Source organism: Nuphar pumila, chromosome 13 (genome assembly GCF_984573655.1).
Source record: "Nuphar pumila chromosome 13, dmNupPumi1.hap1.1, whole genome shotgun sequence".
Taxonomy (NCBI): Eukaryota; Viridiplantae; Streptophyta; class Magnoliopsida; order Nymphaeales; family Nymphaeaceae; genus Nuphar; species Nuphar pumila.
The window spans coordinates 55,185,256-55,211,853 of record NC_143261.1 but is presented as its reverse complement, the minus strand read 5'-3'; the positions used below and the strand labels follow the sequence as shown (position 1 = coordinate 55,211,853).

Sequence of the window (26,598 nt, the reverse complement as noted above, 5' to 3'; positions counted from 1 at the left end):
TGAGCCAATCTCACGATCCTCGACAAAATGGTGGAAAATTTTCTACAATCATGGCTAGGAACATGAACCTCCATATCGGGTTCTTGGGACAAACAATGCAAATGTTGTTCAGTATCCTCATGGTCCCTCATGACCGTCATCCAAGGATCCCACCATCATCAGAGGACAATCAAAGAATCATATTATTGGTATATTGTTAAGGTCTCTTATACCTCTTTAAATTATCATACACTCTTTCCACAAAAACATAATGGATCTGTATATCCATAACATGCACCTCATCATGCATCATCTGATTGGGCTACCACCCTACTCAGTCATAACAGTGTATCATTATATGTCAATAAGTATAATTAATCATATGCATCATAAGACAATATAAATAATGCATTCACATGATTATTACAATAATATTTTACTCACACACGGCCTCAATAGGCCCATGTGTAGCTTAATCATAAGTCACAATACAATCTCATTCACCTTTCAAACCGTCTCATACATTCAAGTAAGCATTTTGCATTATGCGACATATCATGTTCACAAGCCACATACCATAATAACATATTATACATAATCATCATAAGCATATATAACATCACATTAGGCTATACATTATTATCATATTGCATATAATAAACCTGGTTCAAATCTGGAACCAATACATGCATGTAATTCAACACATCACATGCAAACTGGCAAAAACAATTTACATGCAAAACTGTAAAAACAGAATCTTACATGTTCTTAGAAGCTCAAACATAAATCATATAAAGTGATTCTGGATCTAAGATTTTTAATGTACATTCATATACACATTAGCTATCTACAAGAAGAAACCCTGACCTAAACCCATTCAGAGTCAAGAAATAAATTTTTTAGAAACATCGATTATTTTTTGTTCACTGAACAGTCTAGTCCGGTTTGATCTTTTCAAAGAAAAGTTAGTCATTCATCACACATAACGAAATAAATTCTAATTTTTTTACTATGGTTGGCTTGATATGTCCAACAGATGTCCCCAAAAACCCAGACTTAATTTTTTTTTAAATAATTAAAAATTTTGTAATACAGACTATTTATATTATTTAGCAAACTATTTTTTAGAAATTACAGATTCTGGACCAAAATTTCAAGATTTTTAATTCTTAAACTGTAAATAATCTGCCTACATGATTTTTATCGTGTGTTCTACCATATATAAGCTAACACATATAAAAATATCAACCATAAATCTAGAATAATTTGGGAGGTATAATTTTTACAAAAATATGCAGCCTAGAAAGATTTTCTATCGGGACATAAATTTTGTGTCGACTTGCGGAGGTCATATCTCTAAACCCGAAACTCATTGAGCTCAATTTTTTTTTGAATTGCTTCTGTATGTCAGAAACATTTCTAAATTCATAATTTATGGGTTCATTGACTTGAAAACTATATTTTTCTTTACAACAGATCGAAATAAAAATACATAACAACATGCAGTTTTTAAGAAACACATCAAGAACTTTATGTTTTCATCCAAAACACTAAGAATATGCAACCAATGATTTTGACTCATCAAAAACATATCATATTTATACATAAATATATGTAAGCATGTTACATATATGTAACACAGAAGTATCATGCATATCATGAATTAAACACAATAACCAACATTTTTACTTAAGATAATATATTTTTCTCAAAATTAATTTTTGAAAAAGGATTTTGAGTTTATAAAAACATCCAAACAACTTTATAATCCATCAAAATCATATTAACTCCAGGCATAAACATATCCAGCATGTTACAAATATCAAATCTAACTTATAACATGAATTTAAATACGAATCTACATCATTTTTCATTAGAAAATAGGTTAAATCGCTTCTGCGAATTAAAATGGATATTATGAAAGCAAAATAGGGTTTTAAATATGAATATAACATAAATCGAACCATAGAAACACGATTTCATGTTTGATCGACCTATCCTAAATTCTAAACATGTTGAATAATGTAAAATCTTGTACCCTAATGTGAATAAAAATAAATAAAATACTGCACACGTGAATGAAGATCAAAATGCAACAAAGCTCTCTCGAAAACACGAAAGAGATCAAAAATATCTTCCTTAACGCAAATGGTTGTTGTCTAAAGCCAAGGTACAAACCTTGTATCAGATCAAACACCTAAAAACAAAAGAAAAAATGAGTATGATGGGATATCAGATCAAACACCTAAAAAATGAGTTAATCCGAATGACTTTTGTTATTAGGAAAGTCCTTATTTCTCTAATTTGTTTATTGAAATGTTTGAAAATAGTAACAGAGTTTATTGCTTTGCTAGTGCTGACGTTGGTTTTCAAAAATGCTGTTTAACATCTATAAGACTTTAACAACACTTCTCAATTATTAATTGTGATATTTTTAATGACATTTATCTCATACTTCAAATGAGGTTTGCATATAATGTATATTATATATAATATATATTATATATAAAATATACATTATATTCTATGTTGTATATATAGTATTCTATGTTATATAACTTATATTAGTATTATTATATACGGGCTGAGCCAGGCTGCAGGCAGGGCACGGGCTGCCCGGCCCGGCCCAATCTACTAGCATTTAGTCAGATTGCTTTTTAAAATCGGATCCAACTCCGAATCCGATTTCGTGAAGGTCTTTGTTTGGAATTTTACAAGAAAATAGAGGCTATATGTGGAATGTCAGAAATGTGAGGCCCATGCCTGGAATAAGGGGTAAAATGTTGGCCTTAAATGGGATTTTCTCAAATAAATACGAAGGAGAGAGAGAGAGTACTCCAACATAAATACGACGACCAATTGAAAAAAACGTCGTTCCCTTGTTTCCTGAGAGAGAGAGAGAGATGCAGATCTTTGTGAAGACCCTGACGGGGAAGACGATCACTTTGGAGGTCGAGGGTAGCGATACCATCGAAAACATCAAGGCCAAGATTCAGGTGCTTTGGAGGCACAGGAGATCACGCCTCCCTCTCTTTTTTTCTCTCTCTTCGTGCTCTTTCTTCCTTTTTTTTTTCTTCTTTTCATTTTGTTGGGCGCTTTTGGTTTGTTGGTATTGCTTTTCCGAGGGATTTGTGTCAGGAGTAGGAGGAGAAACCGGTGCTCTGAGTATGAAATTTGGTTTTTCTTTTTCTTCTTTCTCATTTCGGACTACCGTTTTGCTGATTGGTAGTGACATACCCATCTATTGATTCTCTCTCTCTCTTGATGGAAGGGCTCATGTTTTTGGCTCTTAATTTTCGTTTTATTTTTTGTGGTCTTGCTTTTAGAACAGAAAAAGGGTTCACAAATCCATCTTTTAGCTCCCCTTTGAAGGAATGTGTTGGGTTTTTGGATTACAAACTTTGCATGGATTAAGAAGTTGAGGTTTGGGCCTTTGTGTGGTTCGGCTGGTTTTCTGAGTTTCATCTTTTCGGTCTGATTTCTGAGACGGAGATTTGGTTTATGACGAACTAATGAGTTCCTTTTTATTGTTCTTTTTGTTTTTCAATGGATTCTTTTGGTCCTATTCCCTCTTTTCAATGTTCCTTCCATTGTTTTCTTCTATTGGTTTTGTGGGTGATAGTATAAATAGAGAATATGGGTGTTATATTTTCTTCTGGATAAGGAAGGCATTCCCCCTGATCAACAGAGGCTAATATTTGCAGGGAAGCAGTTGGAAGATGGGAGGACTCTTTCAGATTACAACATCCAGAAGGAGTCCACCCTTCACTTGGTTTTGAGGCTTAGGGGTGGAACGATGATCAAGGTGAAGACACTTACCGGGAAAGAAATAGAGATCGATATCGAGCCAACCGATACCATCAACAGGATCAAGGAGCGTGTGGAAGAGAAGGAAGGCATCCCGCCTGTACAACAGAGGTGTGGTCTCTGTGTTTTTCACTGATTGCCGATGGGTTTATCCGATCACTTAGTTTAGAAAGAATTGTGTTTTCTTGGTTGAGCATTTACGCGTAAGTTTTTGTTTCTAGTGTCCCTTGTTGGATATTATAGGTTACAGATCCAACCCGCAATCTGACCCGGTTTGACACCATGTTAGTGGGTCACGTAAGTGACTGGATGATGGAGGTAGTGGGTGGGAGTTACGTGAATGTGGAGAGACCACATTCACGTAACTGCCCAATTCTCCATTATAAATATGGGATTAGGGGCTACGAAGTTGATGAGAGTTCATAGCCATATCCTGCCCAAACTCACTTCTACATTCAAGCTTAAAGCAGAACAGGGTCCTGCTCACCGTCGACATAAGGCCTGGGCTCATTGTGAGCGTCGACCGGCTGAGGAGAACGCCGAATCACCTACACGATCAATGGTGAATCAAGGTACACTCCTTGTCTATTTGTTTTCACAGGGTGATCGCCCAACATTGGGTTATGGGCCCACAGCCACGCATTTTCGCTGCGCGTGGCCGTGTAGAGCGATTTGGCGTCGGTAGAGTCGCCGTGGGGCGACAACCACCGATTTGCTGCAGACTGTCGCCATGGGGCGACAGTCTGTCTTCACCGGCAAATGTCACCGAAAAGGGCGACATTACATTCCCGATTTCATGGTTTCAGGCAAAACTCATAAAAAAAAATGTACGTTTTTATACCTGTGATCGGTTTTGCCGTCGCCGGGAATATCGCCAAAGCCGTCGCCTGATTCTGTAATCGGCAGATGTAGAAAAAGGGTTTAAAAAAACCCACTTTTTTCTCTGTTTTTCCTTTTTCGTCATCGGGCGAAAGGCTTTTACCGGAAAACAGCAGAGCTGTCATCAGCGGTCTTGTCGGCGCCCTGGATACCCCACCCCATAGCCGGAGTTACCTGCAAAACCGGCGACAATAAAAAAAAAAATCTATTTTAACCCTTACCTGTCGCCGGGGAGGAGGTGGTTTCGCCGGGGTCACGCCGTGGGGCGATTCGCCGTGGAGGGGCAGCCACTGGCCGGCGGCATCCTTGTTGATGTCGCCGGGGCTGCCGCCGGACTGGCAGGTGTTGCCATGCATTTCAGTCATCGGACGGCAACGCCGTGTATCGTCGCCGTGGGGCAACGTCTTCTGTCGGGGAGGGCTGACGCCGAACCAGCGTCACCGTGGGGTGACGCAGGTCGCCGGCATTTGCGCCGGTCGCCGTGACGGCGACGTGGGTCGCCGTGAAACCGGAAAAAGGGGAAACTGAAAAACCCTTTTTCGGTTTTCCCTAAAACCGAAACAGAAACCATCGGGTTTCTGTTTTAGGTTTTAAAAATCGTACTGGATCGGGTCCGGAGACCCGACCCGTGGACAGACCCGATCCAAACCCTTTTGGATGGATCGGGTCTGCATTTTTTTACTTTTTGGATCTGACCTGGACCCATAAAGGTTTCGGGTCTGGGTCTGATCTGGAAAGGATCGTGTCCGATCTGGGACCATTAAGGACCGGGTCGGACCCGGATCCGGTTTTATCCGGGTCATACCCGGGGTCCTTTTCGGACCGGGCCGAACCCGGTATCCGGTCTGGACCGGGTCATAGCCGGGTCCATGTTGGTCCGGGTCATACCCGGGTCCATGAAGGACCGGGTCATACCCGGGTCCATTTTGGACCGGGTCGAACCCGGTATCTGTTTTGGACCGGGTCCGACCCGGGCCTGTTTCAGACCGGGTCTAACCCGGGTTCTGTTCGGGCCGGGTCTGATCCGTATTATGTTTGGGTCGGGTCAGACCCGGATCCCATTTTAACTGGATCGGATCCATGCAAAGCAGGATCCAAACACTATTGAGACTGAATCGGATCAGGAACCTGATCCGACCCTTTCCGGAACCGGTTCAGAGCCGTTTTTGACCGGTTCTTTCCAGTTTTTCACCGGTTCCGGGATGCTGAGACCCTGTTTTCATAAATATAAAGAAATACACGGATTTTGGCATACGGTTATAGGGTTTTATGAACTTTTGTTCATATTATGTATCGGTTTATAAGATTCAGAACCGGTTCGGACCCTTAGATGACCGGTTCGGGGCATTTTCAGACCGGTTCAGTGTGTTTTAAGACCGGTTCCTACATGAGGAGCCTGGGTTTTACCCATATGAGCATGCTTTTGTTATTTTTCATGCTTTATAAAGTATTTATTTTGAATAATGCATGACTTATGCATGTTAATTCATGTATTTAGCGTTGGTTAAGTTATGCATACTGATTTTAAGCATGAATTATAACTAAATTTATGACAATTAGTTTATGCATTTGTGTTATAGTATGAACTGATATTATGTCATGAATATACATGCATTAAAATGTGTGCATGGGTGTGCTCCATAATACGAATAGTTTTTTTTCGGTAAAAGATTTTGATTAACCGATTCAAGTAATCACCAAAGTGATCTGAGTCGTGTTAATTGAGGATTCTTTGAATCGTATTAAGATTCGTAATTATGATTGTGTGTGAATTTATGAAACATCGATTCTACCCAAAGGTAGGTCGTGTTCCAAATTTACACAGGGTGTGATAGTAGATATGAATCCCAGCCCATGAAGCATGTTCGTACCCAAAGGTACAGTGCTGAATTGCCTCTGGATTCATGATCTACTAGTTTCACCAACTGAAGTCAATTCCTTGAGAATTGAAGAGACGGAGCAATTATGAGTACTATCGTTTTCACCAAAGTGAAACGATAATGGCTCAACTATGCTTGTCTCAGAAAAGGTGAAAATAAAGGGTCTCACTTTTACCTTTTCAACACGAGTCTCGTTTGAGCAATAATAGTAACATCTTTCCGTTTTTCGTTCCTTTTATCAGGTTCCTTCCATATCGACGATTCTAGTAGTATCCCTATCTTAGACGGATCGAATTTTTCTGATTGGAAAGAAATTGTGTTATTCACTTTGGGCTATATGGATTTAGATCTGGCCCTTAGAATTGACGAACCTCCCACTCTTACAGAGCAGAGTACAGCTGATCAGAAGGCTGCCTCTGAGAAGTGGGAGCGCTCGAACAGACTTAGCCTGTTGCTTTTGCAATCTCAGGTGGCTAAGAACATTCGAGGCGCAATTCCTCACTGTAGGACTGTGAAGGAATTTCTGGGAGCCATTGAGGCTCAGTTCGTCACTTCTAATAAGGCAAGGGCCAGTACCCTTATGTCCAAATTAGTGTCTATGAAATATGCTGGTGATAGTCACATCCGACAGCATATTTTGGAAATGAGGAATATTGCGACTCAACTGAATGACATGAAGTTCGCCATCTCTGACTCGTTTTTAGTCCATCTGATCTTAACCTCGTTACCTACTGAGTATGGAACCTTTAAAATCTTCTACAACACACATAATGATGAGTGGTCTTTTAATGACCTCTTGAGTAAGTGTGTTGAGGAAGATGAGAGGTTGAAGGGTGAGAGGGTGCCAAGTGCACATATGGCCTCTCATAAGCATAAACAGAGGTCGAGGCCAAAGAAAAGCTCCTTCAAAAAGAAGAATCAGAAGAGAGCCACTGGGGAGAGTTCAAACTCTCAGGCGAAAGCCAAATCCCAGTTTGATGGCCCTTCTATAAAGTGTTTCTTCTGCAAAAAGAAAGGGCATAAGAAGGTGGACTGTTTGAAGTTCAAGAAGTGGCTCGAAAATAAAGGTAATAAGTCATTTGTTTCTCATGAGTGCAATTTAATTCATGTTCCATTGCATAGTTGGTGGATTGATTCTGGTGCCACGGTGCACATTGCCAACTCTTTGCAGGCATTTCTGAACAAAAGGGAACCAACAGAGCATGAAAGAAGCATCTTCTCAGGAAATAAGATGCGTTCGCATGTCAAGAGCGCTGGGACCTGCAGAATTGTGTTGGAGTCGGGATTCATGTTGGATTTGGTCGATACATTTTATGTTTCATCTTATAGTCGGAGCCTAATTTCAATTTCAAAACTTGATAAGTTTGATTTTGTGTTTAAATTTTAAAAATCTGAACTTATTATTATGAAAAATTCAATGAATATAGGTTCTGCATATATGTGTGATGGTTTGTATCGATTAAGAACCAAACTCCAAATTCAGGAATCTCACTCCATTGAGAACACAATGATTGGCAATAAATGTGGTCTAAAGGATGATCAATCCTATTTGCTTTGGCATCGGAGGTTAGGACATATCTCGAAAGAGAGAGTCCAAAGACTCGTGAAAGAGGGAATCCTTGGATCCCTTGATTTTACGAATATAGAGCCATGTGTTGACTGCATAAAGGCTAAGCAGTCTAACATATACAAGAAAGATGCCAAACGCAGCAATAGAAAGTTAGAAATAGTGCATACGGATGTCTGCGGCCCTTTTTCACCGTGTTATACGGGTGAAAAGTATTTTGTCACCTTTATAGACGATTACTCACGGTATATGTATCTCTACTTATTATCTGAAAAATCAGAAGTCTTTCAGGTTTTTAAGGACTTCAAGAAAGAAGTAGAGAAACAAACCGGTGAAGTTATTAAGGTTGTCAGGTCAGATAGAGGTGGCGAATATTATGGTCGTTTCACTGAGATGGGACAAAATGAAGGTCCATTAGCGCGATTTCTAAAAGAGGAAGGCATTGTACCTCAGTATACCATGCCTGGTAGTGCTTACTAGAATGGTGTAGCTGAAAGGAGAAACCGTACGCTTAAAGAAATGGTTCGAGCGATGTTGAATCACTCAAATCTTCCTTTGACCTTGTGGGGTGAAGCTCTTAGGACTGCAGTGCATATTTTGAATAAGGTTCCTACGAAGGTTGTTCAAAAGACTCCTTACGAGTTATGGACAGGTAGAAAACCTTCTTTGTCATATATGCACATATGGGGATGTCCAGCAGAAGCTAAATTGTATAACCCACATATAAAAGCTTTTGATCCTAGGACAACTAGTGGTTTCTTCATTGGTTATCCAGAAAGATCGAAAGGCTTTAGGTTTTATTGTCCATCTCATACACCACAGATAGTGGAAACAGATAAAGCAAGATTTCTTGAAAATGGTTCTGTTGGGATAGATGCATCTCAAAATATTAATTTTGAGGAAATGCAGGATTCAGGTTTCTCACCTGCTAAGGATAATGACCCGACTTTCTCTATCATTGTTCCTTCGAGTAATGTAAGAGAAAGTCCAGTCAATAAACATCAATCCCAACTAGATCCGGTTGTTGATGAGGATATACAACAACAACAGGATACAGAGGTTCATTTTGACCCATTTGTGGCACCTGTATGGAGGTCCACCAGAATTAGAAAATTTGCTATCCATCCGGACTATGTGGTGTATTTACAAGAGTCAAATGATTTCATAGACATTGATGAAGATCCCTTCACATTTGCAGAAGCCATTGAAAGTGAAAGATCAACACATTAGATTAATGCCATGAAAGAAGAGCTTGACTCTATGGCAAAGAACCAAGTGTGGGATCTTGTACCTCGACCTGATGGAGTTAGACCTGTTGGTTATAAATGGGTTTACAAAACCAAAACAGACTCTAAAGGTCATGTGGAGAGGTACAAGGCTAGGCTTGTTGCAAAAGGTTTCACACAGATAGAGGGCATTGATTATAATGAGACTTTTTCTCCTGTCTCAACTAAAGATTCATTAAGAATAATCATGGCCCTCGTAGCTCATTTTGATTTAGAGCTGCATCAGATGGATGTGAAAACTGCCTTCCTGAATGGGGATCTGGATGAGGAGGTATACATGCAACAACCTCCTGGTTTCAATATAGATGACTCAAATAACTTAGTTTGCAAATTGAATAAGTCAATTTATGGACTTAAACAGGCCTCCCGTCAGTGGTATAAGAAGTTCAATCAGGTAATTATGAACTTTGGATTCACTGAAAACATTGTTGATCGGTGTATTTACATTAAGACTAGTGGGAGTAAGTTCATAATTTTGGTTTTATATGTTGACGATATTCTTCTTGCAACTGATGATTTGAGTCTTGTACATGAAACAAAAGATTTTCTTCCCTCTCATTTCGATATGAAAGACATGGGTGAGGCCACTTATGTCCTTGGAATTGAGATCCGTCGTAACAGAACTAAAGGTGTCCTTGGCCTATCTCAGAAATCCTATATCCTTAAGGTTCTTAAAAGATATGGGATGGAGAATTGTTCTCCTAGTTCGGCACCTATAGTGAAAGGGGATAAATTGAGCTTGAAAGACTGTCCTCATGATGATATTGCGAAGGCTCAGATGGATGCTGTCCCATATGCTTCAGCAGTTGGGAGTTTACAGTACGCGCAGACCTGCACTCGACCTGATATAGCATTTGCTGTGGGAATGCTTGGTAGATATCAGTCAAATCCAGGCATTGCGCACTGGAAGGCAGCGAAGAAGGTCATGTGCTATTTACAAGGAACGAAAGACTATATGTTGACCTACAGGAAAGCTGACCATCTAGAGGTCGTTGGATACTCTGATGCGGACTTAGGAGGGTGTATTGACAGTAGAAAATCCACTACTGGATACATTTTCCTTCTAGCGGGTGGTGCTGTCTCATGGAGAAGCGGAAAGCAGTCTACCACTGTTGCTCATACCATGGAGGCGAAATTTATTGCTCTATACGAGACTTCGTCACAGGCCATTTGGATAAGGAACTTCATTATGGGTCTTGGTATAGTGGACTCTATTGAGAGACCACTAAAGATCTTTTGTGATAATGAAGTAGCCGTGTCCTTTTCAAATAACAACAAGAGCTCAACATCGTGTCGACACATGGAGTTAAAATATTTTGTTGTTAAAGAAAGGACTGAGAATCATCTGGTATGTATTGATACAATTGGGATGAAGGAAATGACTGCAGATCCCCTTACTAAAGGGCTAGCACCGGGATTGTATTCCCAACATGTAAAGGGGATGGGTCTTTTTTATTCCTTCTGATGTATGACAATACATTATGTAATCACATTTGTGTTTATGTTTTGATTCTCTAAAGTTTTGTGTTATTGTTGATTTTGCATAAAGAATCTCTCATATGGGTTAGAGAGAATAGCAGAATAACAATATTAAAGGACCAATAGAATAGGTGAGAGACCAACCTATTCATAAAGGTAATTTCTTTACATGCCTAAGCACTGAAGGTGAATTGTAGTGTAGTACAAGAAAATATGACATTTCATAAAGGGGTGTTCATATCCTTGACTCATACGATTCATCCTTGTGATAAAGGGTGGCATGTGAACCCACATGAAGAATTAAATCGAGATAACGGTATACACCTCGATTTAGTACACTCTTGGTGTCAATGGGTCAAGTGGGAGAATGTTGGATATTATAGGTTACGGATCCAACCCGCAATCTGACCCGGTTTGACACCATGTTAGTGGGTCACGTAAGTGACTGGATGATGGAGGTAGTGGGTGGGAGTTACGTGAATGTGGAGAGACCACATTCACGTAACTGCCCAATTCTCCATTATAAATATGGGATTAGGGGCTACGAAGTTGATGAGAGTTCATAGCCATATCCTGCCCAAACTCACTTCTGCATTCAAGCTTAAAGCAGAATAGGGTCCTGCTCACCGTCGACATAAGGCCTGGGCTCATTGTGGGCGTCGACCGGCTGAGGAGAACGCCGAATCACCTACACGATCAATGGCGAATCAAGGTACGCTCCCTGTCTATTTGTTTTCATAGGGTGATCTCCCAACATCCCTCTGATTTATCGTCTTGTTATTTGGTTTCACATTGTTTAGCTGTTCTGGAATCTGAAATTCTCTTGTCAACCTTTAATTGGTTTGCTTGGTTATTTATATCTTAAATTTCTTCATTTGGTTTTCTATTCAGCTAATTTTCCTAACTGATGTTTCAGCGAAGGGGCGGCCGGCGCTGCCAGCTGCCGAAACGTTGGCGACTGAAGGGGGAAAGGGGCCTCACGGGAGCAGAATAAGGGGGAGGCGACGATCGTCGGCGGCTGCAGCACCAAGGACGGCGGTCGTGGTTGACGGCGAGTCGTCGGTGCTCGGAGGCCACTTGGTCGCCTGAAACTCCGAGGGGAGGCGAAGAGGTGGCCGCAAGGAGGATCGCCAGTCGGCGGCGGCGAGGATGCCGGCTATCGAAGGTCGGCGGCTGAAGGGCAGACGGCAAGGGGAAGAGGGGTGGTTGGCAAGGCTCGAAGGTCGTCGGCGATTCGTCGGTGCTCGAGGTCGCTGGGGACGCAAGCGGCGAAAAGCTCCGACGGCGGGGGCTCTCGCGCAGTCGACTGGGTCACGGGTGGCCACCGAGGAAACCAAGGTCGTAGGCGGCGGCGTCGCGGACTGGGAGTCGTCGACGCCCAGGGATCGTCGATCGTCGGGGAGGCGGCCTGACGGGAACGCTCGCCGGCATCTCTGATCGCCGGCTGCAGCGTGAGGGGCGGGAGATCGTTGCAGAGGACAGAGAGAAGGGGCGAGGGTTTTACCCCTCGCCCGAGACGCCTGCGTCTTTTAAAAAGATGCAGGTTCTCGAGAGTTCAAGAACCCGGGTCCGGGTTGATCTTGGGTCCGGCCCGGATCCGGCCCCGACACAGGGGTCAGACCCTGACTCGTGTCCGACACGTGTCGGGCACGTGTCTGACACGAGTCGGACATGATTTTTTTTTTTTTTCACGGGCTTTACATCCTACCTCCCTTAAAAGAATTTCGCCCTCAAAATTTCATAGGAAGGTGATCTGCCTAGACCGTAGCCTAAGGAAACTAGGTAGATTAGGATGCACGAGCGCACACGAACCCCCAAACACATAAGCTTCTGAAGGGATCAGGACAACACATAATGAGTCCCAAAGAGAGGTTCGAAGTCAACCATCTTGGTTGGATCAAACGTATGTGTGAAATCATTATAAACTTGTCTTCGCAAGAGTTCACAAGAGAGCCACAAATAGAAAGGGAGTTTAGCAGAAGGCTTATAAGAATGCTTATTCGCTATCTTCATGGATGAAGAGACACAACGAGTCATCAAAGAAAAGGAGTCTAGTAGAAGACCAATAGGAAAGGTTAAACATTAACTTCTACTAGACGCGATAAGGGATGAAGAGACAAAATGAGACATTGCTCTAGCTTACGTTCCTTGAACGGGGTCTCTAAATCATCATCAAGACGTCGTGTGTCACACTCGCAAACTCTAACAAACTCTGTATCATGAATAAACACAATCTATACTCTCTCGAGGCCTAATGCGGCCCACTGCCACCTATCAAGACTCACCTAGGGCGACATACTTTCTCATAAAAGCTCACGCTTCTAATAGAAGGTCGAAAACAAGATCTAGACCTAAAAATCAATACAAATCTAATTCTCACATCTGAGTTGGGCATATAATCATACTAAAACAGAAAGCCAAATCTATAGATTCACAACGGCTATACTAATCAATATCAGAAGATCAACAGAGCTCACCATAGCCTTTCATGAAAATCAAAGTCACACAAGTTCTCCGCCTGGGAAACGTACGACCTCGCAAGGGATTACCGCTCTAGATGGTATACCTGGTCTTGGACAGTACACTTCCTCACAGTTCACCGTCTCCGCGGCTACCCTTTCCTGGACAGTGTGTATCCTCACAGAGATTCTACCACTGTAGCCGGGTTACTAGATCTTGGTCATACGAACCCTCACAGAAAACCCTAGGGAACCCAATCCTCAACAAATGCCATAAACAAAGAAAATCATTGCGATACACGGATCAGCACAAATGACCGCTCACTGGGTCGATAGCCACTAATAATCAACAAGATCCACGCCGAATCACCTGGTCTGGGAAGATGTTCGACCTCACAAGGAATTACCGCCCTAGATGATATACTTGGTCTTGGACCATACACTTCCTCATAGTTCACCGTCTTTGCGGCTACCCGGTCTTGGACAGTGCACGTCCTCACAGAATTCTACCACTCTAGTGGGTCACCTGATCTTGGTCATACACCCCCTCGCAGATAATCCATTGGAGATCAGATCCTCAACAGGTGCCATACACAGTGATACATGTATCAAAACAATCGACCAATCAAAATAATTGACCGCACACAGGGTCAGAAGCCACTAAGATGGGCATAAGCATAAATACCAGCAATATGCATCGTATCACTTCTCATGGCAGAACAAATCACAGTTATGTAGGCGTGATGTATCATCAAAAACTAAATGTTTGTAGTCATGAGGTGTCATACACCTAAATGATCTAAACTAATGATTTTGTAGGCGTATAAGTCAACCACCTAAAAACTAATCAGTTGTAGGCGTGACACGTCATTCACCTACTAAGCATCACAATCATTAAGATCACAAGGACACCAAAGTCACACGAAAATCCATTGATAAGCCTTGACTTGACGAAAATGCGTAACAAAACACACAAAAAAGCCTTAAACTAAGACTATCAAAGGTGTCTATTCGATGTTTTCTATGTGTTCTGTTGCTACTACTGAGAAGGTTGGGGCGTACTGCCCACTCGCCGAAGGTCATCGACCTTCTTTATGCGACAATCACGGATAAAGTGGCACATCCTGCCACAATAAAAGCAACCACTAAAGGCTCGGGGACATGACTGTCCACGGTGAACACGATCGCATCTCAAACACTTTGGGTGTAACAGTCGGTGAGGCTCATTTCCTTCGCTTAGTTTCAGTCTTTTAGCAAGTCGACACTTGTCGTCAGCACTATCTTCGGCAGACTTTCTATCGCGACGTTGCTTAAAGTGGCATTCTTCAGCAGAATGACCCACCTTTCCGCAAAAATAACATCTAGCGAGGTCCAAAAAAACCTAGGACCGGACAAAACATGAGGGCTGACACCTCGCTCTAGATTGGTGCTCGTGCAAACCAACCTATCAACCTTATGATCCAGGTTCTGGACCATTGCTTGGAGCTGCTCAACTACTCCGGTTAATGCGTTTATAGATTTGATCAGTTTATTGAACATCTAAGCAAAAACACATTCTTAAAATAACTACAAAACAATCTAAGAGAAGTAGATACTCACAGTGCGATGCAGATGGCGGATAATCAAGGATTACCACTTTCCCAGTTGCTCTGATACCAAAAGTTGTAATGCCCCAAAATCGTGGACTTGAAACCTTTTATGAAAAAGGTTGAAAGCTTTGAAATCAATCATTTATCAGAGTTTAAAACAGAAGTTCAGCGGAAGATCAGGTTCAAAACAACAAGTCCCTAGACCTTGGGCACATTACAACCAAAAAGCAGTTTCCCCCTTACAAACCGATTTGCAGTTCAAATAGATATTTTATTGAAATTAAAGAAGAACCACATTTTGGTAATATAGTTTTAGAAATGCAGAGTTATAATCGAAAGAGATACTTCCAAAGAAACCTTGTACCATCTATCAAAAGAGTCCCCAGGAGCGCAACGTCAGGAAAGGGCAGTGCCTTGAATTCATCGCATCATCATGCCATCGCAAGCTGTCTCAACCTGTTCACCACCTGCCCATGAAAATGGGTCAGTCACACAACAGACTAGTAGGGGTGCAAAGGACAAGAAAGTGCAGAAGCTGCAATAAGTAAGATAAACGCTAGCTCAAGCAGAAACAAGCAAGACTAGCAGATCTAACCAAATGTGCTGTGGAGTAAGCAAAGCTCTAGTAAAGCAGACAGCTACCTTAAAAAAGCAGGAAGGATCAGAGTGCTGAACAGACAACTATAGCAATCTCACAAATATAATGGATGAAGAGTAACTAACTCTATCCACCAGCCAAGCAAAGCAATTTCATAGGACAGGTATTCATAACAACACTCGTAATACATTCAAGTATCATAGGATGGCTCAGTCCATCGACAAGTGATTACATTAATTGTGAGGCACACGCTATTACATCACAAGCAATTCCTAAGCAATACCAGATAAGCAATCAACTAGTATGAGAAGCTAGTCATTACCAAGCAAGGAACTGCGTAAGCAGTTTAACCAACAAGGGTAATGCCTCGACGGACGTACCTAGCTCAACAAATAGCATACTGAACTACCGAGCTAACAAGAAAGCAAGCAAAGCACGTCACAACATGTGTATCTCACGATCATGTGTATAAGTTATATCTTGTCTTATTACTGAGCAGGCCGTTGTGGGTACGTACAAGGCAAAACGTTGAAACAACCGAGATCGATTCGGGGGTCCATTATGCTATGTATTTTATTATACCCCGAATGACTGACTGAGTCCGCTTCCTAAGAGGACGGTCTGTGACCAAGAGAGTAAATCTCCAAAGGCAAACAAAGGCCCAATGGATGCGCATTCGTACTTCTGCAGAAGTGGCCCAAAGGATTTCCCCTAACCTCCGATCACTGGGGAAGGTCGGATCTTTGCCCGAGATTACCATATTTGACTGTCCATCGAAGTTTTGTACCATCCATCCTCTCTCTTGATGAACCGTTCCGAATGAGCACGACGGAGGGTTTCTTAACCGCCGTCCCATTCTCATGCTCTGGTCTTTCAACCCAATCGAGCATCTTGCCTGTGAAGGCGCATGATTATTATTTAAGTGAGTTATACGCGCCATTGCGCGTTCGAGGCAAGCACACAATTCACATCCTACTCACCACAGTATGCATCGTACCTATTCAACGTATAATCACGTTGAAAGAGGTCAATCCCTAGTGAGGGTAGAAACATCACTCTTGTGATCTCAAACACATGCCATTGCATGTTCGAGGCAGACATAAACCTCTCATCCTACTCATCGTAGTACGCAACGTACCTGTTTAAAAGTACAACCACGATAAGAGGGGTATGGATCTCTCGCAGGAAATCCCCAATGCTTCTACTTTATAGAAGCCCGCAGTGAACTCATTCCAGTTCCAACTGATTGTGCTCGGGTCCTTTAGACAATCGCGAGCAATCTGTCTATTAGGCGAAAGCAACATAACAGGATTAGCTTAATGTGTTAATACACGCTTAGAGGTTACTATAGACCTCTCGATCTGCTCTTGTAGTCCAAACATATCGTACGTGACTAAGGGTACAGCTACTAGAGGAGGAACATGGATCCCTCGTAAGAGATCCAATAATACCTTCACGAATGAAGGTGCCACAATCATGGTTGAACCAGAAAGCCTAGAAACTACGTCTCGCATCAGAGGTGAGGTAACGCATGACACAAGTACATCGCTAGGATCCCTGCTCTACTCGTGCACAGGATCCCAAACAAGGTTATCTGAGTCATATCGAATAGGCAAACTAAGGTTGTAACATATCTATCCCAAATACGTCAATTTGGGAGGTCCAACCGCTACCTCTGTTTTACCAGCTATACATCTTGAAAATAGGTTTGCACCTAAGACGATGTCTTTTGAGAACTGAAGTGCATAAGTGTGTGTCGTGGCTTGTAAGCCAAGTGAAACGATATACACTATACATTCGAAGCTGTACTCAGAGAGTGCAAGCTGACAAGAGGCAAACTCATGCACATACTAATACAAAGGCAAAACGAGGGACAAGACTCGGTGGGCGAAGCCGCACCGCGAGGGTAGAACGCTAAAGCTCCACACGAGGTATGAGATCATACCTCGATCATCGTAACGCACAAGCAGGCAACTACGCAAGCGACTCGTGAGGTAGGAGATCCTATACTGACCACGCGAGTGTAAAGGACGACTCATGAGGCATGGGGTTGCACCTCGATAGATCAATAAGCGCAAGCAGAGAAAAGGAGCATGCGACAGAGATAGGATACATGCACGAACAAGGCATATGCACGAAACGCAGCAACAAGGAAAAGACGAATACATACAAAAGGTAAGTGCAAGAGCAAGCACGTCAGCACAAGAAAGTAAAATACGAAGAGTATACCAGAAGCAAAGCCATGGCGCATAAAGCGCGGGGCAACAAGTAAATACAGGAAGTAAGGTGCAAGAACGTAAAGGAGGATCAGGCATCCTGGAGAACAAGGCAAATGTAAGCAAGTAAATGCCAAGGCGCAAAGCGCGGGGCAGCAGGAAAGTAAAGTGCAAGAAAGTAGGGAGGACAAGGATCGCGAAACCGCGTCCTTGAGTTAAAAGACATGGAATGTAAAGACAGGAATGAAAGGCCTAGGCACTTATAGCGCGGCGGCGACAGAAAGGAAAGTGCAGGAAAGTAAAAAGGACAAGGATCGCGAAACCGCATCCTTGAAGGTAAAGACATACGTATATATATTATACGTATACATATATCGTCCTCTTTTAGTTATCTTTCTTATTTTAGCATTTATCAGTTCATTGTCTTTTCACGCAAGAATTCCCTACCTTAAGGGGTTGCGGGTCCTCGTACGCATGCAGCGTAGGCAAGCAAGAGCTCGAGCCACAGAGGGCGAGCTGGATCCACCGTTCAACCTGGAGAGCTTAGATCATTAGTATATGCCATATAAGAAAAGAGAAGTAAACACAACAAGGTCTCCTACCTGCAGAAGGCAGAGGCAGGAGCTCTGCATCCTGCAGACAAGGGTGCCAGAGACAGGGGCCTCAGCCCTGCTTGGCAACAATAGCAGAAGCAGGGAGCAGGAGCTCCCTGTCTGCTAGCACAAGGAAAGGCAGGGGAGGGAGCAGGGGCTCCCTGCCACACCTGCTACAACAAGGCAGGGGGAAAACACCCCCTGTCAGAGCACGAGACAGGGGCGCAGCCCCCTGCCGGTCGCAAGAACAAGGCAAGGGGGCAAAGCCCTTTGCCAGAAAACACAGAGATGCAGGGGGCAAGCCCCTGCTCGAAAATAGGAAAGCAGGGGGGCTTCGCCCTCTGCTGGCACAACGCAGGAGACAGGAGGGGCTCGCCCCCTGCCGGCACAAAGCACGAGGCAGGGGGATAGAACCCCCTGCCAAGGAACAACAAAGAGTGCAGGGGGGCTCCGCCCCCTGCAGAGGAAAATAACTGAAGGCAGGGGGGCTAACCCCCTGCCGGCAAGCAACACAAAGGCAGGGGGGCCCCTCCCCCTACCGAGACCCAACAAGGGAGCAGGGGGCTCGCCCCCTGCCCGAAAACAAATGCAGGGGGGGAGCCTTTCCCCCTGCAGGTAAACACCAAAAAGGGACAGGGGGAGAGGAACCCCCTGTCAACAAAACAAATGGCAGGGGGAAGCGGAGCCGCCTGCCAACCCAAACAAGCGAGAAGATACGGGGGGTGACAGGGCTCGATCGGTCCCTGCCGACACACCCCGAAAGCCCAAGGTGGTGGCAGGGACTCGGTCCCTGCCGACCCACCAGCAAAGAGGCAGGGGGGGGGGGGGGTAACCCCCTGCCAAGACAAGCGACAGGGGGCTCAACCCCCCTGTCGACCCACAACAAACAGGAAGGAGTCACAGGGGGCAGAGCCCTCTGCCAAGAAGGAACAACGACAGGGGGCTCAACCCCCTGTCGACCAAAAACAAAGGGCGGCAGGGGGGTTTAGCCCCCTGCCAACAAGAGGTGACGACATGGGGCTCAGCCCCCCTGTCGATCCACCCAAAACAAAAGAAGAAGGGAGAGGGGTTATACCTCGAACGACCATGACAACAAGAGAAGTTGCTGGTCGCCGGGAGCGCTGGCTGCGAGTCGCCGGCGACAGAAAGAGGAGACAGCGAAGGGGCGGCCGACGCTGCCAGCTGCCGAAACATTGGCGACTGAAGGGGGAAAGGGGCCTCACGGGAGCAAAACAAGGGGGAGGCGACGATCGCCGGCGGCTGCAGCACCAAGGACAGCGGCCGTGGCTGACGGCGAGTCGTCGGTGCTCGGAGGCCACTGGGTCGCCCGAAACACTAAGGGAGGCGAAGAGGTGGCCGCAGGGAGGATCGCCAGTCGTCAGCGGCGAGGATGCCGGCTATCGAATGTCGGCGGCTGAAGGGGAGACAACAAGGGGAAGAGGGGTGGTCGGCAAGGCTCGAAGGTCGCCGGCGATTCGTCGGTGCTCGAGGTCGCTGGGGACGCAAGCGACGAAAAGCTCCGACGGCGGGGGCTCTTGCGCAGTCGACTGGGTCACGGGTGGCCACTGAGGAAACCAAGGTCGCAGGCGGCGGCGTCGAGGACCGGGAGTCGTCGACGCCCAGGGATCGTTGATCGTCGGGGAGGCGGCCTGACGGGAACGCTCGCCGGCGTCTCTGATCGTCGGCTGCAGCGTGAGGGGCGGGAGATCGGAGCAGAGGAGAGAGAGAAGGGGAGAGGGTTTTACCCCTCGCCCGAGACACCTGCGTCTTTTAAAAAGACGCAGGTTCTCGTGAGTTCGAGAACCCGGGTCCGGGTTGATCTTGGGTCCGGCCCGGATCCGGCCCCGACACAGGGGTCAGACCCTGACTCGTGTCCGACACGTGTCGGGCACGTGTCTGACACGAGTCGGACGTGATTTTTTTTTTTCACAGGCTTTACAGGTTAAGTCTTACATCAAAAGTACATTGTATCTTCTGACTCAGGCTACAGATACACAGATAATTGTATTCGTCCTTTCTCGGCTCAGTGATTCAGTTATATTTTTAGTTGCATTTCCGGTTTTGCTACAAAGGCTTAGCAAGGTAACTGTTGTTGAACAAGCTAGAATCTATTGAGAAGCAAAAGATATGCATATGTATGCGTAAACATGCACGGATGTGCCCCATGCTATCCATGTGCATGCTTGTATTTGTGTGCTGACGTGGTCATGTCTGTGTTTTTCCAAAAAACATATTTGTTTTTTAGTTTTATGCTTTGTTCATTACATTAGGCCATTTCTACGGCAAAATCGTGAGACTTCTTTTAAATGCAATGAAGTTTCCAGGATCTATATTGCATGATCCTGCTGGTACAGTAGAAAGGATATATTTGGTATTTCTTTGGGAGAAAAGTTTTCTTTATGAGGAAAGACGTAGGGAACAAGGGGTTTCAGTGCTAAATTTTTTAATGAGCAAATGTGGTTATTTCACAAAATTCATTTATTGCAGATGGAAAACCCTTTTTAGGTGTTTGCATCTATTATTTCATAATAATTCATATTTTGAGAAAGGTTTTTTCCTTGTTTGTCTCAAAGTGCTTGTCCATCACATGGGAAGAGGTGTACTTAATCTGCCCGGAGGTCACATAGATTGTAACCCCTACAGTTAACTTATTATCATTATACATGAGATTGATTTGAACCGTTGCTGTTACACTCGGCTATTGCAAGGGCATTCTTGTGATGAATGTCTAATAACTTATCACTTAATGGATTTTTATTATCTCATATGTGAGGTGATTGCAGATTGCCATCCACCTATGGGCAACTGGAGGAGGGAGAGTCTCTTTGGCAGCATTCTTACTCATCCGAAGCATGGTTCTGCAGTTAAATTCAGATTGCTATGATTCCTTCCTAACGAACATGTACAGAACATTTTTGGCACACTCCAAATTTGTTGAACCGAAAAACATAAAACATATCCAGTTTCTTGCAGATTCTGTTGTGGAGTTGTACTCACTAGATATTGCTAAGTCTTACCAGAAGGCATCCATCCTTATACAGCACCTTTCCAAGGTTTTGCAGCATGCCCTCAAAACCAAGACGGAGGTCAGTTTTTCAGCTCATGCATATCACAATTTTAAAAGCCAAATTAGTTTGTTAGTTATCGTGTCTAATTGTTCCTGCTTGTCCATTTATGCATAATGTAGAATATTGCAGTTATTGAATATATTAAAAAGTCTAAGATTTTAGGTTATTGAATATTGTAATATTATGCATTATTGGATGTTTTGGTGTGACACCCCAAACCCCGACCTTGTAAAAACCTTTGATTTTTGAGCAAAAATTTTTTTTTGTAAGAGTTTAAAACAGATAGCAGAAGTGCAAAGGGGTAAGCAAAGGCCGCAAGTCTGAGCAGGCCACAGTAAAAGATACCAACCACATGTTCATTCCAAATACATATAATATCAGAGTTTTACAAAATGAGACTAAAAACACCCATACAACGAGTCTCTCCCCCAATGAGAGGAAAACTCCCCTCAAACCCCAAAACAAGACACGGACCAAGATCTGCAGCTAAGTGTGGGTCTCAAGTCTCCAACCGTACACCGTCGCATCGCCACTGCACCTACTCATCACCTGCATCCCCATAAAACGGGGTCAGAACTCTTGCGAGTTGGTGAAGAACAACAACATTGTATATCCATTTTATCCAGAAAAGGCACATATCATGCAACAGGTAAAGTGACAGATATATGTGCAAGTGTCAGGTAAGTGCTCGTGCTAGAAGACTGTATAACAACAAGTAGCAGTGCAACAACTGAAACAGCGCAGCAACTAACCAATAAGGTACAACAGTTAAATAGCAGTATAAGCAAGTAACCAACTACTGTACGTCAGTCTGTTTGGTTAGTCTTTATGTTCTTCTTTTTAACCTCCTTCGGGTACGCGAAGGACAGACCCTCAAGTTCTGTGAGATATGCACCCGGCGTCTGTTATTAAATTTCTAGTGTGGTAACCGGGGATGCTACAGAACGAGAAAAACCACCTGCGAGCGACACGCAGCCAGGAGAAACCTTTCGCAGGGGCAAAGGATTGCAATCCGTACTACTGCAGTAGCAAAGGTCCCTGTGGAGGTCAACCTTGACCTCCCTAACTCCGAGTGACTGGAGGTCAGAGGGCACAACGGCTCCTCAAAAGAACAGGTCGTAGTAACGACACGTCACTCGGGGCTGTACCATTCACCCTCTCCCTGGGTGACCAAATTTGTGAATGGAGCGCGGCAGGATTATCTTATTTAGGCTCATTATTCAGGTCATACCTCCCTTCGAGGTAGTTGTGCCTCGTGGTCCCCGCGGGGTACGCAAACGAGGACTTGGCCTGCCCATCCACGTGCTCAGCCTCTCACAGCCACCATGAGCACATCGCCTGTGAAGACGATACTATAGCATTTTCATTTTTCTGCCTAGGGTGACACAAGGTGTGAGTACACTCTCACAAACCCGGGCCACTGCCCGAAGACTCCAACCGAGTCCCAAACCTCAACAGGTCGAAAGTGTCATACCCTACAGTGATTTCAGTTCTTTCCAGGTGTATGTCACATTGAGTACAAAACACGCCTCTAGTGCATCGTAAATCCATTGATATACGAATGTGAGCCAAAACAAGTACTCGACGAACCTGAACGGGTGACATACGTGTCATGGTGTGCCACGTGCAAAAACCACACATTATCATGATTGGAACACATATTCATAGAGGCACAAATCTGAGCGATAACAGGCTCAAAAATATATATATATATATCAACATGTTCGTACGACAACCAGTGTCCAAAGCTTTAAGCACGGATCTCCCAAATACACATATTTTTGCCGCCCTACGTCGGCTCCAACACTTAGCAAAACCATTCGCTTAGGGAAGACCGTAGTGTCGACACTTATGAGTGTCAAGAAAGGTTCTTTAAAGTAACTCCATGTGTACGGGGCCTACGTCAATATATCCGAGATGTGACACCGCACTAGGAGGACGCAAAGGTGCCTAAATGACAGTTTCCTGCTGGAAACGTCGAAAACTCTGTACTTAGGAATCGTAATAAGGTACGTGGGCAGCGCACTGCTTGCCTCACTATACCCCTTTCCAAACTCACCACGATGTGGCAGCGAAGGCTAAGGTGGTCATTCTGGACCACTGACGGGACATACAAGGATAAAATGGCACAACGTGTGCCAAAATGCCTGAAAGGCTAACCGTAGTCCACCAGGCCCTATAGGCAGTTCCGAACCATGCACCGTTGGTGCCAAGTGTACAAACGGGCTGTTTAGACATCATACACGTGCTACAAGGAGTCCATTAGTGACTCTCTATCGGTTTTGCCTTCATGCACGCATTTTCGTGCTTTTTGAAATGGCGGCAAGTGGAAAACACATAAGTAGGCAGTCTAGGCATGCCGTACCAAACTCATAAGGCTATGACAGCCACCAACATGAGCTTCACTAAGCTCTATAACGAGACTACAAAGTGGTTGCAGCCGGACACGTACTCACCTAGTGGTTGGCTAAGCCTTGAGGGCGCACCTAGCACCCGCCGCCACCGTAAGGCTCCAACCAGGGTCATTTGGGCAGCCTGGTCTGCTGGACCAGACCTGGACCCACCTTGGTCTGACCTATGTGTCAGACCCTAGGCTGCTAAGGCAGCAGCCCGCAATGGGCCGCGAGCAGCCTGCACCATGGGGTGCGGCTAAGGTGCCGTTGGAGGGCAAACTGGCCAGCGACCAGCTGGTCTGGTCCACGTGGGACCAGACCCTGCCGGGTCTAGGAAGGAACATCCTTGGCCAAGGGACAGCCAGCAGCAAGGCTGCAGCCGGCTAGCTGCTGGGGCGTGTCCCAACAAGAGGGTGCTCCGGGTGTAAAGCACACCCGGTTACCCGAAACCGTGGGCGTCCTGTGTGGCGCCCCTTCCCCACGTGATTGGGGAAGACCCAATGGGTGGGTCTGAACCCCGAGGTGGGTCAGACCACCCTGACATACCCAACGCTGCAGAGGTTGCAGCGGGACACGGCGAGTCCCGACCGATCTCTCTCTTCTTTTTATTTTATATAGTTATGTACATGGCCCAAAAATAGCCTGAAAGATGACCCGATTTGGGGTCCGTCTGCACCGAAACAGCAAACGCTTTCAACACGGGACTCGTAGATCCGTGTCTCAGCTTCGCACAGACACCAGGATCACTCTGATCCGACCATCGGTCTGGGCGATGGCGCTGTGTTACCAGACAGTGTCTGGAACTTTCTAGACTACTGTCAAAACCCTGTCAGTCTGCTAAAACCTGACTTTTTGAAGGGTTTACAAAGCGAATCATGGAAAATCATAAACATCGAAGTCGTAGATAATTATTCTACCTTTCCAACTAGTTATAGAATAAAAAATTCCGGCAAACAGTTTAAGAAATACCACCGGATTACCGGACAATGTTCAGGACTTCCTGTACACTGACAGAAGTTCTGAACGTCTGCTAAAAACGAGGCTTTTTAGCGATGGTTGCAGATCGAAACAGTGAAAACTGTAAACATGTAAGTTTAAGAACATTGTTTCTTCTTTCCGAAAAGTCCAAGATTGCTCCATTCGGACCAGTATCGAGTGAGATACGGTCTTTTGAGCAGAGGAGACTCCGGAGCTCCAGAACTCCGAAATCGCCTAAGGATAGTTCCATTGCGTGGAACGTCCGGTGTGTGCGTGTTTACCACAACGATGTGTCGATCCCCCTAAAACGCACCCACACCCATACAAGTTCATGTATTACAAGAAAAGGAAAATCCCAGACCAACCTTAACAATTTTCTTCATGTATATTTTTTTTTTTCAAAGGAAAATGGATTGTAAAGTGGAAGCTCTTCACCTTTGGGGTCTTCCGGCGTAGGGACGGAGATGGTTCCGGCGTGGTGGTGCTGGTGCCCTCACTTGCACTCTCTCAGCCACACTCACCTCACTCTCTACACTCTCTTCACTCTCACACTTGAGAGAGAAGGGGAAAATGGAAGGATGGAGGGAGACGGTTGAGGAGGAGGAAGAGAGAAAATGAATTTCTCTCTCCTCCCTCCCTTAAATAGTCACTCCAAGAGATGGAGGGCTGGGATGAGAGAGGAGGAGATGGAGGGCTCTCCTCCCACACGCCCCCCCCCCCCCTTTAGGTGCTATAAGGCTAGCCCAAGGGGATTTGACCCCCTTCATGATGGGCCTAGCTCAAGGGTGTACAACCCTTGAGCCTAGCCCACAACTACTCTCCCTAAATTAGGGAGAGTAGGTCTCCCCATAGACCACCTTTTGACTTTAAGGTCAAACCCCTTTTTAAAATCAAATCAACTCTTTTTTTTTTGTTTCTTTCTTTTTCTTTTTTCTTTTTTTGACATGATGGGCTGGAGCTACGCCCCTAAGGGGCGCCCCCCTCCAGCCCAATAGCCGTTGGGTTTTGGGCTACCACTTGTGGTAATGCCAAAACCCAACCCCAACTTTTGAAAATTCGTGCTTTTCAAAAATGCTATTTAAATGCCATTTTGTTTTGTTTTATTATTTCTCTTCTTCTTTTTTTTTTGAAAAGTAGCATGGGCTGAGCTCATGCTCACGTGGGCCCCATGCTAACTACCTTTTCCAAATTCCAAATTAGGTCTTGGAGATTTTTGAAAAAAAGTCACTTTTAACTTTACAAAAATCCCATATTAATACCTCATAAAACCTTAGTAAATTTTTCATTTAAAAGCTAGGTTTCAAACTTTTAAGAAATTTCATTTCAAACCTTACCCTTTTGAATTAAAACCTAAGTTTTGAGCTTATTTACTTAGGTTTTACATTCTGACAAAATTCACTCTCGTCGTGACTCGCATTTACCGATATACCCGTTTCGCCCTACCACCAGAAATATTTCCTAGTTTAGGTTTCAAATTCGGGATGAACCTACTTAGATGAGTTATAAATCTAGTCTAGGGATATCGGACCTTAGTTCGCCAAGGTCGTCCTTAATTGCTTCGTAAATCGAATCTTACGCGATTAAGACTTCGTATTGCTACATTAGCACAGTTGCGAGAAATTCTTGCGGTAAAGCAAGAGGTATCACATAATGAAGCACATACCAATACAAAATATCTCCGAAATATCGTGGTTCTTACATTTGGTACCCTTTTTGGTTGTAGTATATCAAAAAGCTTAGCCTTTCAAGAGGAAATATTTATGTAGAACCTATATATATGAAATATGATGTTACAATATAAAGAAAATTCCTCAGATCTAGTAAACC

The 26,598-nt window shown here is 44.2% G+C and overlaps 1 protein-coding gene across 1 annotated transcript in view; it reads left to right on the top strand.

The window, feature by feature from the left end:
• Positions 1-2,882: 2,882 nt before the first annotated feature.
• LOC149818441 (uncharacterized) overlaps positions 2,883-26,598 on the top strand; it is a 240,717-nt gene continuing 217,001 nt past the window's right edge. The window contains exons 1-4 of the mRNA XM_089985220.1: positions 2,883-2,975; positions 3,611-3,897; positions 21,116-21,187; positions 24,031-24,054. Of these exons, the coding sequence (XP_089841346.1) occupies positions 2,883-2,975; positions 3,611-3,897; positions 21,116-21,187; positions 24,031-24,054 (476 nt within the window). The remainder of the gene's footprint in view (positions 2,976-3,610; positions 3,898-21,115; positions 21,188-24,030; positions 24,055-26,598) is intronic.